Source organism: Myotis brandtii, unplaced genomic scaffold, assembly GCF_000412655.1.
Source record: "Myotis brandtii unplaced genomic scaffold, ASM41265v1 scaffold326, whole genome shotgun sequence".
NCBI classification, from domain to species: Eukaryota; Metazoa; Chordata; class Mammalia; order Chiroptera; family Vespertilionidae; genus Myotis; species Myotis brandtii.
Genome location: NW_005362534.1, coordinates 1,102,884 through 1,122,307, shown reverse-complemented (window position 1 = coordinate 1,122,307; position 19,424 = coordinate 1,102,884). Strand labels below are relative to the sequence as shown.

Genomic DNA, 19,424 nt, shown 5'->3' with positions numbered 1-19,424 from the left:
AATGATGAGAGAGAATCATTGATCAGCTGCCTCATGCACACTTCCTACTGGGGGATTGAACCCAAAACCCAGGCATGTACCCTGACTGGGAATCAAATCACAACCTCCTGGTTCATAGGTTGATGCTCAACCACTGAGCCACAGCAGCTGGGCTGAGGCCTTCACTTTAGAGGTATTCAGGAAAACTGATAAACTGAGACGACATGGCTTTGCCCTCCAGTATCTCATACACACAAAAATGTCAGTCAGTGTGGACTGCATGTCAGTAGAAAACTTTACTGAAAGCTGCTTCATTTAGCCAGTTGGACTTTAGTTAAACTTTAAAGATGAGATGAGATTCAAATATACTGGGAGAGGACATACCATCCCAGGCAAGGGGAATAGCCTAGCCCGTGGTCGGCAAACTGCGGCTCGCGAGCCATATGCGGCTCTTTGGCCCCTTGAGTGTGGCTCTTCCTAAGCCCTAGGAGTACCCTAATTAAGTTAATAACAATGTACCTACCTATATAGTTTAAGTTTAAAAAATTTGGCTCTCAAAAGAAATTTCAATCGTTGTACTGTTGATATTTGGCTCTGTTGACTAATGAGTTTGCCGACCACTGGCCTAGACTATGTTGTGATTAAGTCAAAATATTTAGCTCTGGAAAGGGTCTTTGTATGTTAACTGAATTCATACAACTACTTTATAGGACAAGTAGGACTTGGTCCACACATGTACAGCAAGTCTTATGTTAAAGCATTGAATGAACAAAACTCAAACTAGCCCATGATATTTACTCTTGCCATACCATCCTTCTCTCTCTTTCCCCCACTCTTCTTAAATTCTCCAAATGCTCAAAAAAGAAGATGTTGTTAATCAAAAGGTAAAACTAATCTTCTTGTGAAGGAAGGTTTAAGGTTTCCTTTGATCTGTCACAAACAGCGAAGAATAGTCTTTTAAAGCATGATGGAAAATTGTATTTTGCAAAAGTGGTATACAAAATGGAAATTTACTTTGGCTTGTTCATCCTGTGAATAAGATGATCCTAAAACAAAATAGCATGCAGGCTTCTTTCTCAGGATAGTGTGGGTAAAATATAAAGAGTATTTTCATATTTTGTCGGACATTTCAAGAGCTGCCTTCTATGATTTTAATTTACATTCTCTACCTCATTGAGTACTTAGGCAGGTTTTGATTTGGAATTCAGCACTGTGTTTTCCAGTATGAGTGGAAGCCCCTACTAAACCTTCAGAAAGTTATTTTGCTTTGACAAAGAGAAAAGTCTCCCTTCCTGTGAATATGCTGTATAGTTTCTAATTTTTTTAGGGCCTGGTTTCTAAAAGTATTCAAAATGCTAACAAATGGCCCTGGATGGGTTGCTAAGTGGTTAGAGCATTGGCCCTCAGACTGAAGGGTAGCGGGTTCAATTCCAGACAGGGGCACATACCTCGGTTGAAGGCTCGATCCCCAGCTGTAGACAGGGTGCACGCGGGAGGCAATCAATCTGTGTGTCTCTCTCTTTCTGTCTCTCCCCCTCCCTTCCACTCTCTCTAAAATTAACGGAAAAAAATATCCTTGGGTGAGGATTAACAACAACAACAAAAAATGCTAGCAAATGAACCAAATCCTGGCAGAAGTTAAAATGCATAATAAAAAAATAGAATTTGGCTCAGATTCTCATATACATTTTTCTTCTGGTACACACAAATGCATACATGTGTCTCCAAGTGTGTGTGTAGTATACAAATATGAAACAGACTTCATATATACATATTTAGTAGCATGACAGATACTGAAGTTTTTATTGGACATATTGAAAGAGTAAACCCTGGAAGACCTAATGGAAGCATCTAAGATGGGACTAGGTGCTTTGTATTCAGAGAAAGCCTGTTATTATTAGTCTTAAGAGCACAGGAGAAAGATACCAGCCATTGAGAGATATGGCAAGTTTCAGCAATTGTAAATTGGAAGTAAATCCTCGAATTTCTTGGGTGCTTTGGCAATTTACATGAGTGGCCATAAGGAAGCAGTACCGTAGTCCATCCTTATCTGTGGTTTCAGTTACCTGCTGTCACCCATAGTCTAAAAATGTCTATGTCATTCACCTCACTTTATCTCATTACATTAGCATTGTATCAGCTCACGTCATCACAAGACAAAGGGTGAGAACAATACAATAAGATATTTTCAGAGAGAGCACATTCATATAAATTTTATTACAGTATATTGATATAATTGTTTTGTTTTATTATTAGTTATTGTTAATTTCTTAGTGTGCCTCATGTATAAATTAAACTTTATCATAGGTATGTATGGTTAGGAAAAAAACATAGTATGAATAGGGTTCAGTACTATCTGGTTTCAGAGGGTCTTAGAATATATCCCCGGTGGATAAGGAAATATAAGCACTGTATATATTCTCAGTGTTTGAAGTAGCTATACTAAGGGGTGATGGTGGAGAATGATTAAAACTTGAGTCTTATGGGAGATCAAATAAAGCAACTTGAGTCAGGGAATAGGATCTCTTGTGTACAGAACTGTTGAAATAGTCCCTGTGATAGTAACAGGGCTCTACGCAGGAGTCAAAGAGGAAGGGATGGAAATCTGAAAGCAGGGCCTTGGTGGTGAGTTTAATATGGGAAGTTGCAGTAAGAGTGTAATCAAGGGTTAGTTCCAAGTCATGAGTCTAGGAAACAGGATGAGCCAAGAGAATTTAGGAAGTAGAGGTAGTGATGTTCACCCAACTATTCCATAGACTACTCATTCTTGTGATGTGTTCATAGGTATCACAAGAAGTAGGAATTGTGGTCAGATAAGTTTGGAGAACACTGAGATAATGTTAGAGATAAAGTTAAACAGTAACTACAGGACTTCTCATAGCCTTTAATATGCTATTGTGTAATGATTATATCAAGTATTCCATGTTTCCCAAATTTACCAGATTGTAGGGATAGGTGGTTTGGTGGTTGGTTGGTTGGTTGGTTGGTGGGAACACACTTTAGAAAATGATTTCAGAACAAGAAAATGAAGAAAATGGTGTGTGTGTGTGTGTGTGTGTGTGTGTGTGTGTGTGTGTACATACCTGGATGATAATGAAATCCCCAAGTGAGGGGTGTGTGCCTGGGAACAAAGGAATAAGTTAGGGGCAGCAGAGGTCTAGAAAGACATCTCAGACAATGTGTTATCACCAGAGACCAGGCTGGAAAGAGCTGATACATGACAGTAACAAACAGTGGGGCTCCAAGATGGCCTCCTGGTCTGGTTTGTCAAGGAAGACATCTCCCCTCATTTACCTGTTGTGTTGTGTAGGATGTCAAAGGGTAAGTGGATGGCATCCACATACTTCCTACTGTAGTCAACAAACACTTACTAACCCTTGACTGTGGAAATAAGAGAATAATTAACATCTAGAACCTGCTCTCATGGAGGGCATTAGTTCTGAAGAAAAGGGGGGAAAGTGTAATACAATTAACAAATGCTTCTAAAGCAGCTGTGAATCTGATGAGATCTTTATGATTGGGCAAAAAGGCTTAATGTAACTTGAATTATCACTAACTTTTTAAGACAACCAGGAAAATAAACATTACATGAATAACTGAAAGTCTTAAGCACAAGTCTATAATCAGAAGGTGACTTAAATTTTTTTTCTTATACTCAAGTTTAAATGTAGACTGTGGAGCCTAACCTGTTAGAGATGATGGAATTGACACAGTGGTATATAAGGTATTTTAAAGGTAACCTCTGTCCCTAGAATGGAACTACAAATACATTTTTTTCTTTTACTGTACCATGCATTTTGTTTTTAGAATTTTGAGTTGTGTTTTACTCTGTCATATCTTGTGTTGTTATCAAATAGTTTAAGCTAGACCAACCAAAGGCAAGTGAGTTGACAGTTGCTATGTAAATTTCTTAGGGAAGAAAAGTCTTTCATTAGAGTGCACAGGCACTCCATTGTAAAGAGGCTCCTTTGTGCTAGTTCTCACTGGCTGTTACATGAGCAGGCTCACTAAGCTTCTGCTCTGCTCCTCTGGCTCCCTACTTAGCACCAGAAAACTTTTCCTAATACCATCAGTCATAGGTGTTCATGTTGTAAGGAGTGTGTAACAATAAATATAAAAGGTTTATAGTGGGTTTTAATAGCAATTTGTGTATCTTTTTGAGATATGGTAGAAAATAAAAGCTGAAAAGTTGAGGATATGGTCATATATAAATACTGTTTTGCCCCTCCTCCCATCACTGTGTTCTGTAGCCTATACCTCTCCATATCCTCTATATGACCAGGATTTGGGATAACCATGCTGAATGGTTGGGCACCCTTTCTGGTGATGTTCAGGATCCTCCTGCCTTTTCCTCCACTTCCCTGCTTCATATGGAAAAAAAACACTTAATAAATCTGCACTGAATAGAAAGGAAAGATGTACCATCAGATCCTAGTCTAGAAAAGGGAATGCCTTCAAAAAGCTATTTTTTATCTCATATTTTCCCAGTGGTTTGAAAAGTCAACTCTTGTGTTTGGCTTTGTATGAGCACTTGAGTAATGTCTACATAGAGTTTCTCAGAAGATCACTCTCTTCTAGAATAGCTGTCTGAAAGCCTGGTCTGCCAAGAGAGAGCCTCACCAATGCAGGGAGCTCTCACCTCCCCCCACCCCCACCCTCCACTACACAGCAAACCTGGTTGTCTCTGTGATTCAAGCATTGTGTGTAGTATTCTTGGAGAGGAGATTTTCAGAAATAGGACTTAAACTTCCTTCTACTTAGCATTGCCCTATAATTAGAAACTTTTTTTTACACTCAAAGGAGTTTGCATCTGAATTAGAATAAAGTCAGAGGAGTGATTTTATACTTGATATGAGCAGGATCCTGGCTCAGGCTTCAGCAGTCACAAAGAGAAAGACGTATTAGTCATTAGGGAACTGGATTCCACTGGACACAAATCCAGTGCTTGTCTTTCCTACAAGCATTAGCTTCTTCATTTTGGCATAGAAAAAAAATTACTTGTTACACTAACTGAAATCATATGAGGTTTATCTGTCCTGATGCTGTATTACCAGATCTTTTAGAGCTAGGAGTGTATATGATGCTCCTACCACACACACACACACACACACACACACACACACACACAACCCACAAATTTTATTGAGTACTTTTGTCAAGAGACCTAAAACAGGAGAGGTACTTCTGGTATTAAATATTCAAAGGAATTAATTTTTTGAATAATTGACTTTTAAAAACCAGGTTTTAAATGGAGATTAGGATGTGGTAGGAGAGACACAAGTTGACAGCAGCCTGGAGATCACTGTGTATTGAAGTAGATTGATAGCAACAGTCTATTTGTAGAGCTTTCAGCCTCATACTTCCACTCCCAGACCAAACAGTGGCTTCTGAGTTGGGGGACAGGCAGACCAGAGTAACGTGGATGTGGGTACTAGGAAGTCTTTAGCCACAGCACAGAAGAGAAGAGCAGAGCCTGAGAATCTGTTTCTTTAGATGCCATATGGTACAATGGACCTGTTTGCAGATCTCTTAAAAGGTGAAAGAGCTCTATCCTGAGCAGTATTCACATAGTCCCTAACTGCAGGGCCAGTGCTTGTCCTGGATAAGCCATTTTCCTTAGAGCACCCAGCAGGCAAAAACTCAGAACTCTGCCGACGAAGCCAAAAGTAGAGATCCTGAATCCTCGTCCACAGCCACTGCAAGTCCCACATCCTCCTTCGCTGCCTGCAAGATGGATGAGAGATGTGTGGATATGATTCCCCACTTTTTCTGTTCACTTTGGCCTGCATCATAGCTGACCTTCAATTATACATGACCTATGTGCATACTGAAACTAGACATTGCTTTCATAATGCATGCCCTTTAAAAGTTGGGGTCCTGTTCATTTCATTTCAATTGACAAAAGATGTTTTCAGAGGTAGGGGAAGCTAGAAGCCTGGTGGGAAAGCAGTACTTCAATACCCCTTGTCTTTGTTTTTGTATTTAGTAGAAGAGCAGGTGATAGAGGTTCTTGAGTGGGGTATTTGGAAAAGTGTCGGGTGTTGGGGTGAACTCAAGGACGGTAGATCAGGACAGTAGTTAGTGTCCTGTAGTGTGTGTGAAAATCTTCTACAATGAAGGCCAATAAAAGGAAACACTGAAGGAACAGCAGGGTGTGACTTTCCCTGAAGGTTAGTATAGTCATCGGGATCTGCCCGCTTGACCTTTGAGGTAGTTTGAGCCAGAAAGGCTAGATATGGCCATATACATTTTTGGTTCAAAACCATCTTTCTGGCTGTTTCTCCATCTGTTCCATTCATCCTTTCAGTACTCCTTTTATGAAGGGTCTCATGGCCACCTATGCTCTCCACTTTCTGTCCTCAGTTATCAGGGTTCTCTCCAGTGAGTCTTCAGTTGATTATTCAAGAAGTTTTTCTGTATTTTAGTGGTAATTCCAGTTTGGTCCTGGGAGCGTGTTTGCGCAGCATCCACCTACTCCCAATCCCCTTCTTGTCATGATGTGAGATAATACAATGCCAGACCTACTCCCGAATCTGTGTAACCACCCCTTACTTGTAGGAAATGGCTTGGTGTCACTTGTTTTAGGAGATCCTTGTGAAGTCTTTGTATAGGGTCAATGTTTTCTGGAGCAATACTTCTCAGGACCAGCTGCATTGAATAACCCCCTGCCTTGGTGCTGACCAATCAATCCCTCACTTTTAAAAAAATCTCAGTGATATTGTCATATTATCTGTCCTACTAAACTCCATTTTCTCCCTGAACTGACTCATTTAGTAGCAATGAGACATTCTTATGCCAGTTATGAATAGAGAAGGTAGGAAGAAGGTGGAAAGAGAGAGAGAAGAGATGAAGAAGAGTGAAAAAGATGTTTTATAATTTATCTAGGTCTGAGAATAGGCACTCAAATTGTTAATCCAAGAAAAGGTATTTGGTTAGCACTACTAGAATCTCTCCTACATTTAGGTCGGTAGATCTCAAACTTAAGTGTGCATCAGAATCCCCTGGAGGGTGTGTTCATACAGAGATTGCTGGGCACCATCCCCAGAGTTTCTGATTGAGAAAGCCTGGGGCAGGGCCTGGGAATTGGCTTTACTAACAAGTTCCTGGGTGAAGCTGGTGTCACTGGTTTGGGAACCATACTTCTCTGGGTCTAGAGAAAAGAGAAACATCTGAATAATCCATATCTCTGGGACACATGGAGGACCAGGCTGAGAGGGGAGGACTTGCCTTACTCTAGACCTTTAGTCATGGCACATGAAGAGACACAGAATTAAGGTCCAGCACCCTTGAGAGGTGAGTACAGTATCAGCTTCACCATCACCCCTTTTACCAGATCCACACAGAAGCCAGTGTTCTGCATTATCTGAAATAGTGAGAAAAAGGAATAGAGCAAACTTTGCTTTCTTGTGTCTTTCTGCACAGAAGTAAGTGAATTTAACTGGTGCTTTCCTTGATTTGATATGTTTGCTTGGACGGACTGGTAAACCAGGACATTAGAGATGATGGGCAGCACTTCGTCTGTTATCAAATAAGGGGAAATTATAAGAATATACAACCTTTGAAGGCTTGTCTAAAGGAAGGTATTTGCTGTAAAGCCCAAACCATTGGCTATCTCTCTCTTTTTTCCTGGAAGGTCAGGATTGGACATAGTGTTTTAATGATTTTCTCTCTCCCCTGTCAGTAATAACTTAAGTATTAATTATTCTGTTCTTATTGCTAATGCTTTAACAATAGTGATGCTTTATTCTGGTCCACAAAAGGGGAAAAAACAAGGAGATTGAAGAGGATGTTGTTGGAAGGTGAAAAGGAATGCGAATGGCACTGAGAGCATCTATCTTTTTTTCTGTCAATTCCCGATCTTTAAAGATAATTCTAAGATCAGTTTTTCATCAAATCTGACCTTATGGCCAAATAACATCAAGCTTTTCTCCTCCTTGATGTTTCCTTGAAATCACAAGATGTTATTAGTTTGAGTACTTAGCAGCAGTTGAGGGATGGCATAATATTTTGCGTTTCATTTTTTAGTCTAATATAGAAAGCCCTGCGGCACTAAATAAAAATGTCACCGTGTAAAATGTAAAGGCTTTCTGTCACAAATGTCTTAAAAAATTCATGAGGGACTGAAGATTTGATTTATCTTATCCTCTTTCTCTGATTTATTCATATTTAATGTTAGTTTCAACACTTGAAGCATGAAGACATTTTTCAAATTAAAAACTGTGGTGAATCAGTTATATTTGAAGAAACATTCCACTGTGCTGGTTTTTGAATTATGCAGTTCATTCCTCTTCATGTGTCCAAGGTGAAGATATGTTTGGTTTTCCCAGTGGCCGGAATTCTCACTGGGGAAAGCCTTCATCGTTGGGGGAGTTGATTCACCCAGCTCCTTGGTTTTGACAGTTGTTTCCCTGGTATCAATAGCCATTTTCCTTGGGCTAGAAAGGGATGCAGTAAGGCACAGTTGCCCTGGATACTCTGACTTCTGCCTGTCCTTCCACCCACCTGTTTGTCCTTAATCCCATTCTTCTTTCTTTCTCTCTCTCTCTTTTAATGATATTTTTATTGATTTCAGAGAGGAAGGGAGAGGGAAAGAGAGATAGAAACATCAATGGTGAGAGAGAATCACCAATTGACTGCCTCCTGCACGCCCCACACTGGGGATTGAACCCGCAACCCAGGCATGTGCCCCAATCAGGAATCAAACCGTGACCTCCTGGTTCCTAGGTTGATGCTCAACCACTGAGCCATGCTGGCTGGGCTTCTTTCTCTATTTTTGTTCATTCCCTCTTACTACCATTCTTATTCTTCCTCTCTGTAGATACTTTTGAGCACTTCCTCTGGGCTAGATGCTGTGCCACCATAGATCTAGTCAGCTTCTCATAAAATGAGGGGAAATGTACTTATTTTATCTGCTAAATATAATAAACCTTTCAATAAGAACATCAAGAAAGAATGGGGAAAAAGATACCCAAATGCCCTCTTTACCTGATTTTCCCACTTGTTTGTCACTGAGGTTCAGACCAATACACAGAACAGCACAACGCTAGTGTACTGTTTTCAGAACCAGTTGTGAGCATTTTGTCATTATGATCTTGATTTTATTCCTTTGTGTAATGGAGTGAATCATCTTGATAAATAGAATCATCTTTTTCTTTCTCAGACTATTGGAAAGAAGTTACCTCCAGCTACAGCAACTCAAGACTCATCAAAAACAGAAATGGACAGCAGGACAAAGAGTGAGTTTCCTTATTTACCAATTTTACATTTGAAAGCAGCTAAGGGTTTTTAAATAATTGAAATGCTTTTGATAAAAACCTCACGTAATCTTAATGGCTTTTTTCAACACTTCAGGAAAAATGCACATAAATGTGTCTCACTGGGTCCCACCAGTAGGATGGGCACAGTTAGATTCAGAGCTCTTGGGGGTGGGGGTGTCTCCTTTAAGGAACATGGTTCTGTCCTGCCTTGTGTATCTTGCCCATGTGCAGAGTCAGGGCTTATCCATATCTATCCAGAGCATTGTAGCTAGTTCCAGAGGCAGAGAGATTTAAGAGAATGGCAACTTAAGCAATTTAGGGGTTCTCAGATGTTCAAGTCAGAGAGGTCTTATCTTTGATCATAATCACTCAGCCAACACTCCCAAACCTTGACTTCCTGCCAGCATTCTCAGCACATCTCTGCTCGAATCCCTCTAGATACAAATGTCTCTCTTCTTCTATTGAGCAAGATATGCTCTTCCTGTAATTTCCCCCCACAGGTTATAGTCTCTGGGTCTATATTGATATTTGCCCATTTTCTTTCTAATAGTTCTTTATGTATTTGAGAACAATTGTCTCTCCAGAACCTTCCCAAAGGTCAGTATTCCCAATTCTAGAGTTGCCAGATAAAATACTAGTACAGGATGCCTAGTTACATTTGAATTTTAGATAAACAATGACTAATTTGGGGGTTATAAGTATGTACCATGCAATATTTGTTATTTATCTGAAATTCAAATGTAATTGGGCATCCTGTGTTTGTATTTGCTAAATCAGGCAACTCTCCATTTCCTTAGTCACTCCTCCCATGACTGGGCATTCTGAATGTGTTCTAGTGTGTCTTTTCCCAGAAACAAGTACTTCAATTCCTTCTAGGGATTTTACTTTGTTTTGTTTTATTCAGCTTCAGATTTTCTTATGAGGATAATGTGGACAGACTACTAATCTAGTTTGGACAGCCAAAGATTGAGAGAAAATTATATATATAAATTGTGATTAATGTAAGAGCAAGTATAGATTTGTTCTTTTAGAATAATAGATCAAGAACTCCTTTTGCAGTGCAAAACAGGTAGTTTTTAGAGAAAATAAGGGATACTGCCTTAGACATAAGAAAATGAATTTATGGGATCTGCTAAGCAAAATATGGTGGTTTTGATAAATAACTTCATGATGATATAGATGCAGATGCTAGAGCTCTTCCTTAATGTTTAAGGTTCAAATGAACTTACATGCCTTCCATCTGTTAATGGTACAGTCAGACTCCGGATAATAGAGTAATGCTGTAATCCAGCAATTCTCAAATTTAAGTGTGCTCACAATCACCTGGAGATCTGGGCTCCTCCCCCCACCCCCAGGTTGCTGGGCCCCACCTCTAGAATTTCTGAGTCAGTAGATCTGGCATGGGACCTGGAAATTTGCTTTTCTAACAAATTCCCAGGTGCTACTGCTTCCTGGTCTAGGGCCTGCACTTTGAGAACCACTGTTCTAAGCTTACAAGTGTTCCTAAGGAGAAACTGGCCCTGTATTTATTCATGCAGGTTATAGGCTTATCTTGCTAAACCTACCTTTAGGACCTAAAATCTTCGAGATTCTTTAAGTCCTGAATTTTTTTTTCAAGAATTGACAGTTAAACCATTTCAGAAACATTGCTCTTTTTTATTGATTTTTTGCAGAGAGGAAGGGAGAGGGATAGAGTTAGAAACATCCATGAGAGAGAAACATCCATCATCTGCCTCCTGCACACCCCCTACTGGGGATGTGCCCGCAACCAAGGTACATGCCCTTGACCAGAATCGAACCTGAGACTCTTCAGTCCACAGGCTGACGCTCTAGCCACTGAGCCAAACTGGTCAGGGCCAGAAACATTGCTCTTGTTGGACAGTAGCCCATCTTTCTTTCCATTCAACTGCTCATTTTGTTGCTATGACTATTAACAAGTTTATAGATGATCAAGGTTACTAGGAAAGTTGCTTGGATGGATAGAGGGGGAAGTAGTCAGGAAAAGGGAAAAGGGGACATGCAGCAAACCCCAAAAGCAATTGGAATGTGGTCCCCTGGGACTGGCTACATGTGACAACCAGGGACGGGCCTTCACCTACCTAACTCGTGTTTGCAGAAATAATAATCTGAGAAGCAGAGAATTTTTTTGTAATGGAAAAAAGTTTTAATAGACGTGAAAGAATTTCCCTGTAGATTGTTAAATGCTGTCCAGACTAAATAGGACCTTGATTGACTTATGGGTTATTTGGGGGGAAGGTTGAGCAGGAGGGACCCGAAGATTTGGCACAAAACAGGACAATCTGCAGGGCATGCTAAAGTGACTAAACCTCGGGTCCCAACAACTGGTTGTAGGATAAAAAGCATGTCCTTGATACTTTATCTTTGCCCTTTGTAATGTCTGTAGGCAGGAGGCTACATCTTTTTGGAAAGATTAGGTAGGAAGGGGGTTAGCTGTGTTTGGGAGCAGTGCTGGCCAATAGAAATACTATGTGAGCCACATACGTGATTTTACATTTTGTAGTTACCACATTTTAAAAAATAAAAAGGAAACTGGTACACTTAATTTAAATATAATTTATTTAACTCAATATCCCAAAAGTTGTCATTTCAATATGTAACATATATAAAATTATTAAGTGATAAATTTTCATTCTTTTTCATACGAGTCTTCATAATCCAGTGTGTATTTTACATGTATAGCACATCTCAACTCAGAGTAGCCACATTTCAAGTGCTCAGTAGCCACATGTGCCTAGTGGCCACCAATTGGATGGTGTAGGTTGAGAGTTATTCTGGGACCTAAGATGGGCTTCCTGGCCCTGAATGTTAGCACAGTTTCAAATACTCAGCTCCTTTAAGCATGTGGGAGAGTCGTGGCTCTAGCCCATGCCTTGTTCAGTCCTACAGATAACTTTTTTGTTGTTGTTGTTAATCCTCACCTGAAGATATTTTCCATTTAATTTTTTAGAGAGAGTGAAAGGGAGGTGGAAAGACAGAGAGAGAGAGAAACATCAATGTGAGAGAAACACATCGATTGGCTGCCTCCTGGAATTGAACCTGTGACCCTTCAGGTCAACGCTCTATCCACTGAACCAAACTGGCCAGGGCCAAGGCCAAATATCTCTCTCTCTTTTTTATTTAAATCCTCACTTGAGGATATTTTTCCATTGATTTTTAGAGAGAGTGGAAGAGAGAGGGAAAGACAGAGAGAAACATCAATGTGAGAGAAACACATCAATTGGTTGCCTTCTGCACATGTTCTGACCAGGGCCTGGGCCAGGCAGGATCCTGCAACCAATGTACATGCCCTTGACGAGAATTGAACCTGAGACCCTTTGGTCTGCAGGCCAATGCTCTATCCACTGAGCCAAACATCTATTAATTATGTCCACTTGGCTCCCTGGAAGCATCATGGTGTGGGGGATGGATTATTAATGAAGAGGGGTTTTACAGAGGCTGGGTTGTGTGTTTTGGTCAAGAGTCAGAAAGCACACTTTCTAGGAAAAACTCTGTTATTAGCTGTGCTGTCTTGGGCACATAATTTTATTTCATTGTCTGTTTTGTTTGTGAAGTCAGAGGCTTGTACTAGAGAGAACCCCCAAGATTCCTCTCAGCATCTGCAAACTCTGATTCAATTCCAAAAGTGTTACGATTCAGAGGGAAAGGTTTCTGCATTCAGAAAATTGAGCAGCCGGAGGGGAGAGAGAAAAGGAAGATCTGAACAATTTGGGAGGAACATGAGATGATGTCATTGGGCATAGGTGTAAAATATTCCTGTAAGAGAGTAGTAGGTCAGGAAGGAGAATTATCACTGTCAGCGAAGCCTTGACGGATGTGTATTGGCCAACATTTTTCATCTACCCTAAGCAGGAATTTCTGCAGTTTAATCTCACCCCTCACATACACTCTGGCTTTCATTTAGAGAGCAAATTCTGGGGTAATTATTCTTCCATAATGTCCATGAGGTACCCTAGTCCACTAAAAAGCCCTCTCCATTTGAAACTTTTGCTGCTTCTGGATTTTGATGCAACACCCATGTTCAGGTGGAAGGACACAGTGTGCTGACCAACAACTAGAAATGACCATGAGCTTGGGAGCAGTGCATTCTCCTTCCTTCTGGTTGGAAGACAAACATATGTCAAAAATTGCCCAGCAGTACAGAGGAGAGAAGCTCCCTCCTACACAGCTGCCTCCTTAGCATGCTAAATACAAACTCCCATCAGGACCAAGAGTTACGATGATTCAAAAAATGTTCATGTCAATTGGTATTTTCTGAGTGAAAGTGAAACTCAGCTGATCAGGATTTATTTGAACAGCTAACATCATCTCCCCTTCCCCAATAAAGCTTTTATGATATTGAAATTCATCTGAAACACATGCTGGGGAACAGATTGTCATGATTTTCATAACAAGAGGAAAACTGTCTAAATATTCATAAGTAAAATGCCCCAAGGTTCCTCCAGCTCACCACATCTGGAATTTCTCTCTTCCTTACTACAAGTGATGCAGATTTGTGACCTCTGTGGGCTAAAGAAAAGCTCAGAGAAAGGAGTATTTAGCATCTTTCTGAACAAACAGTTCAATCTTAGACATTCAGAAGACCAGTTGAGCAGGTGCATTAGGAAAAAGAGAATCTTTGACAGGTTTTGTACAAAGGCAGATCAGGCTTCTGAATAAATGATTGAGGGGCAAAGGCTAAACCTTCCTGCCTAACCTCCCCTGCCTAACTTCATCACTGGACACCATACCACCTTTCTAATCACCTTGTTCATTGACTTGCTTCATTGAATTGTCCCCTGTGATAGTGACACACATGGGTTTCATTGGTCCCTCAAGGTGGGGGCTGTGGCTTCTACTTGATATCCCCACCTTATAGCCTAGAAAAATGCCATGGACTCAGTGGCCACATAACAAATGGTGGTTGAGCAAATGAAGAATTAGAAATGATTTAGTTTACCAGTTTCCTATCCCCTCTCCTCTCCCCTCTTCCCTTCCCTCTCCCCTGTCCTCTCCCCTCCTTTCTCCTTCCCTCCCCTCTCCCCTCCCCTCCTTTCTCCTCCCTTCTCCACTTCCTTCCCCTCCCCTTCTCTTCTCTCCTCCTCCCTCCCTTTCTCTCTGTCTAAAATCAATAAACATGTTGTCAGGTGAAGATTGCAAAAAAAGGAGAAAGCAGGGCTTATTAGGACCCTTTCCATCTGTAGCCCGTGCTTGGGAGAAATACGATTTCCCAGGTTCACTTTGCAGCCAGCAGGATCTGCGTTTGTGGCTTCAGCCTGACGAATGGCTAGGCAGGTTTTTACTTTCTCAGACTGAGCTAATTTTTGCTTTCTCACCACGTTTAAATAGGAAAAAAAAAAATGGTCAGCTCCCTTATGTTGGCTTTTCCAACATTACCTGGGAACTCTTTTCTTTTCTTTTCTTCCAGGACAGGTGTTTTTGTTCACTTACCTTCCCCAAAGCCCACTCATATTTGAGCACATCCAATTGGAAATGTGTTTCCTACCCAGCGCTTTAGTGCCTCCCATACCTGATATATACTAAAGGCTCTGTGTCTCAGGGGTCTCCCCTCTCTCTAGGAGGCACCTCTCACCAAGTGCCCCCAACACAGACCTTGCTGTCCAGATTCAGAGTGTGGGGTCTTCCTGCAAAGGTGCCCAGCATGCCCGTGCTGCTGAAGACCTCTGGATTCCAAATACAGGCCTCTTGGAGGAGAAAGCTAGCTCGTTTGTGTTATCCCTGGATTTCCTTCCTCCCAAAGACTCAGAGCTTCTCTTCATCTGAGCAGGAGAAGGTGCCATTGAGAACAGCTGTGATCTGTTCCGTACTAGAGAACAGAAAGGCTTGTCAGATACCTTTCTTTTAAAACATTTTTCTCTTTTTAAAGTGAGAGAATAAAAGTGTCAATTCATTTGAAAGTCACATTCCCAGCAGGATCCAAGACCAGAGGTGGTCTTGTGATTTGGGTCATAGTCAGCTTTTTCATGGGGGAAGGTGTTAATAAAATAGTGATGTAGGCATTGTGTTTTGCTTCCCTGTCTGGATTTAAGTGTAGACTAGGGCTTCTCTACGTTGGCACTGTTAACATTTGGACCAGTACATTCTTTGTTGCGGGGCTAACCTGTGTTCATTGTAGGATGTTAAGCAGCATCTCGGCTTCACCCACTGGATGTCAATAACATTTACTACCTCCTCTTCCCCAGTGATAACCACAAATGTCTCCAAGCATTGTCAGTGTTCTCTGGGGAGCAAACTCTCTCCAGTTTCCAACCACTGGTGTAGACTATAGTAAGCCCCCCAAGGGCACTGCTGCAGCTCTTCCACTGAGCTCACTGTGGACAATCAGATCATATATATTGAATGAATGACAAACCTAATGTCCATTCCATCCCTCCCCACTAGCTCTGGATCCTTAGACTCTGACTGAGGACTGGACTTCCCATCTAAATCAATCACACAGCACCCCAGCCCCAGCAGCACCACCAAACTGGGCCACACTCCATATCTTCAGTTGTTTTGCTCCTCTCTAGCATCGAATCTTTGCTGATATTCATGGCTAGATCAGTGGCTCTCACAGTGTGGTCACTGGACCGCCAGCAGACGCACTTGGGAACTTGGTAGAGATGCAAATCCCCAGCCCTGGGGAATTAGAAACCTTGGGGGTTCTGTTTTTACAAGTTCTATACCTAGGGCCGATGCTCACTCAGGTGTGAGGACCACTGCCCTAGACTAATTTTTCTTAAGCTTCCATGCTGAGGACAGTTACCAGGGTGCTTGTGATTCCTGCTTCCACCTCATACCTGTTGATTGGGATCCCCAGAGAAGGGGCCTGGGAAGGCATAGAAGGAACAGATGCTCCACATCAACCTTGTCATTAGGAATGGTTGGGAACCCCGACTCCTACTCCTCCACTCAAAGTCCCAGAATGTTGCCCAGAGCCCAGTGACATTTTACTCCTCCAAGAAGGGACTCTTATTCTGTCCTTTGGTAAATGATTTCCCCATTTCTGATACTCTGATGCTTTAAGCTGCGTGCATTGCTCTCATTCTTTCTTCGCTGTTGCCTTGTCAAGAGCTCTGTGTCTACATGCCTCATTTCCTCTCCTTTCTACCTCTGGAAGGCTTCCTACCAGACTCTGTGACACATGGGTTTTTATCTTCGTGTCCTGATATTAAGCCCAGAGAATTGTCCTGGATTTAATTTTATTTTTTTGGTGTGTGTGTGTATATATTCAGCCTGCTGATATGTTTATTCTGTTTGTTTTGCTTTGATTTTTTTAAGCTGAGGGTATTTTTTAAGTTTGTTTGTTTGATTGTTTTTATATGAATAGTTTATAAAACCAGCTAAAGGGAGTCATGGGATGTGGGCATGTGCGTTCAGTTCCGTAAACAGTCTGTTTTTAATCTCATGTAAATTTCTAGAAGTTTAGAGATTGAAATAATGTGTTGGGGGGGGGTTAGTGTGACTCATGGACTTCTTGGTGGTTTTAATCAAACATGTTTCTGTAATTGGAAGCCAGTAATCAATTAGTACAGGGAATCTTGATCTGGAACTAGGCAAGGGTTTCAGGGTCCTTAAACCTTCTGATATTGTACACATTTTCTCTACATTTTTGAATGTGTCTATGTTTTTCTCCTTTTTCTAGAAAGAGAGAGTGATTGCTCTTTATCAGATTCTTAAAAGGACTCTAAGACAAAAAAAAAAAAGAGCCTAAGAACTGGCCCAGGTTTTCTTTCTTTTTTTTTTTTAAATTGATTTTATTTTTTTTTAATTTTTAATTTTATTGTTTTATTGCTTAAAGTATTACAAAGAGTATTACATATGTCTCCTTTTCTTTTCCCGCCCTTGACAATCCCCTGGCCTCCCTGCTTATATGCATGCATACAAGTCCTTCGGTTGATCTCTTACCCCCTTCCCTCCTGCCCCCCAACCCTCCCCAGCCTTCCCGCTGCAGTTTGACAATCTGTTTGAGGCAGCTCTGCCTCTGTATCTATTATTGTTCAAGAGTTTGTAATGGTCTCTATTATCCATGAATGTGTGAGATCATGTGGTATTTTTCCTTCATTGACTGGCTTATTTCACTTAGCATAATGCTCTCCAGTTCCATCCATGCCATTGCAAATGGTAAGAGTTCCTTCTTTTTTACAGCAGCATAGTATTCCATCGTGTAGATATACCAGTTTTCTAATCCATTCATCTACTGATGTGGCCCAGGTTTTCAGTCTTATGCTAATTCATTAGTATTTTTTAAATATTTCTAAAGAAAAAAATAGAGACAAAATCATCTCAATCACTGGATAAGTTGTGCCTTTATTTCTATATATGCACATGTGTATTCATTCCTGTTTGATTTTGGATTAATTAAACTCATCTAATTGATGAGTAGCTGAAAAATGTGTGCCTCCCGAAGTTAATTTTATTCCATTCCTCTCCATCTCTGTCTACTACTCATTTAATATTTATCTTTCATGGCCAAAAGGCTTTGGAATTATATTCTTCTTTTAAGACATTTCAAATGCCTCCTCTTTTGTGAACTCTTTCCTGAACGTAATCTTGCCTTTCTCCAAAACACCACAATATTGCACCATATTGAGTTTGTGCTTATTCATATTTGTTTTTTTCTTTCCATCCTTCTTTCCCCTCTTCCCTTTCTCCAGGCATTAGGTTATCACTTCAGTGTGAGGATGTAGCAGAGTAGTTGGAGTGACTTGTAGGCCCAAGAACTGACAATATTATTTAAAGGTGGTGACTCAATAGATTTTTGAATTAAAGTATGGAACATCTTCATTCCATATACTATAAAATTAAAATCATGGTTAATCAAAGGTTAATACCCTTTATATGTTTATTTTTGAGTATTTTAAAACCACTGGTACATCCAAACCAACATAATGATTTTGTCTCCCAATACTGCTGAATTAGGACCCAAAGGCCTCAGAAGTAAAAACAAAGTCTTATTTTCTAATATAGCATAATAAATTAAAATGTGAGGCTAATGGGACCCAGAGTAACTAAGATGACAGGTTTCCAACACTAGGATAGGGGAGGTAACTGATAACTTGGAGTCATTGGATGGAAAGCAAAAGCATCTACATAGGAATAAAGTGAGTCCTCTTACTCTTTCCTTCCCTTCTCCCTATCTTATCTAGACCAACCCTAGACCATAGTGTATCTGTATTACAGATTTGATTTTTATTGCCTTTACTTTATATATAACTGTTTGATTGATGTGACATTAAGCATAATAACACATTTCAGTGACATAAATTGTAGTATGGATAATATATATGTATGTCGCTCCAGGTGATCTGTCTGCAAGAACTAGACTAATTTTAGGGAAATATCTAAGGCCATTTAAATATATATATTGTATTGATTTCAGAGAGGAAGGGAGAGGGAGAGAGAGATAGAAACATCAATTAGAGAGAATATTGATCGGCTGCCTCCTGCACGCCCCACACTGGGGATCGAGCCTGCAACCCAGGCATGTGCCCTGACCAGGAATCAAACCATGACCTCCTAGTTCAAAGGTAGATGCTCAACTACTGAGCCATGCTGGCCAGGCTCTAAGGCTATTTAAAACCATTAGGACTATTGACTTTGATGCAGAATAATAAATGTCTGTCCCAGTAGACACAAATTCTCTTGAATTTTTCATTCTACATTAGAAAACCCCAGTTATCTGAATCTTAATTTCCCAAACACCTTACAAATGTATTTAGTCTTTAGAATTGGTGCTTTTGTGTAAATAGAGATTTCACATCAGACAGACTTTCAAAGGCCTAGAATTCAGGACATACTTGAACTGATTTTGAGTAGCCTTTGTGTCTTTCCCTCTTTGGCAAGGGCTGCTGCGTATCCTCACTGGTGAACAGCCCCATCTATAAACAGGCAGGTTCCCACAGAGATGCCATGGCACATGTGTGTGTAAAGAACATTTGGTCAGTATTTGTTGGCTATTTGTGATTGACACATGTTTACATATAAATATATCAACATCAGTCTCTTAAGATGTACCATAATGAGTCTTTTTCATTGTTTTGAGTACCATGTCAGCTTTGTAACATATACAAATACCCTGTTTCTGATTTATCAATGTGTGGAAGGAAATGGTGAGGGCAAAATTTAAGCTTTTTGCTCTTTTGCAGATTATGTCTGCTTATGCAAGCACCCAAACAGTATATAAAATGG

General features: G+C 40.5%; 1 protein-coding gene across 7 annotated transcripts in view; it reads left to right on the top strand.

Annotated features, from left to right (window-relative positions):
- SH3KBP1 (SH3-domain kinase binding protein 1) overlaps positions 1 to 19,424 on the top strand; it is a 274,936-nt gene that overhangs the window by 166,153 nt on the left and 89,359 nt on the right. For all 7 annotated transcript variants that reach the window (XM_014543459.1, XM_014543458.1, XM_005870951.2 and 4 more), the window contains one exon: positions 9,140 to 9,215. In XM_014543459.1, the coding sequence (XP_014398945.1) occupies positions 9,140 to 9,215 (76 nt within the window). The remainder of the gene's footprint in view (positions 1 to 9,139; positions 9,216 to 19,424) is intronic.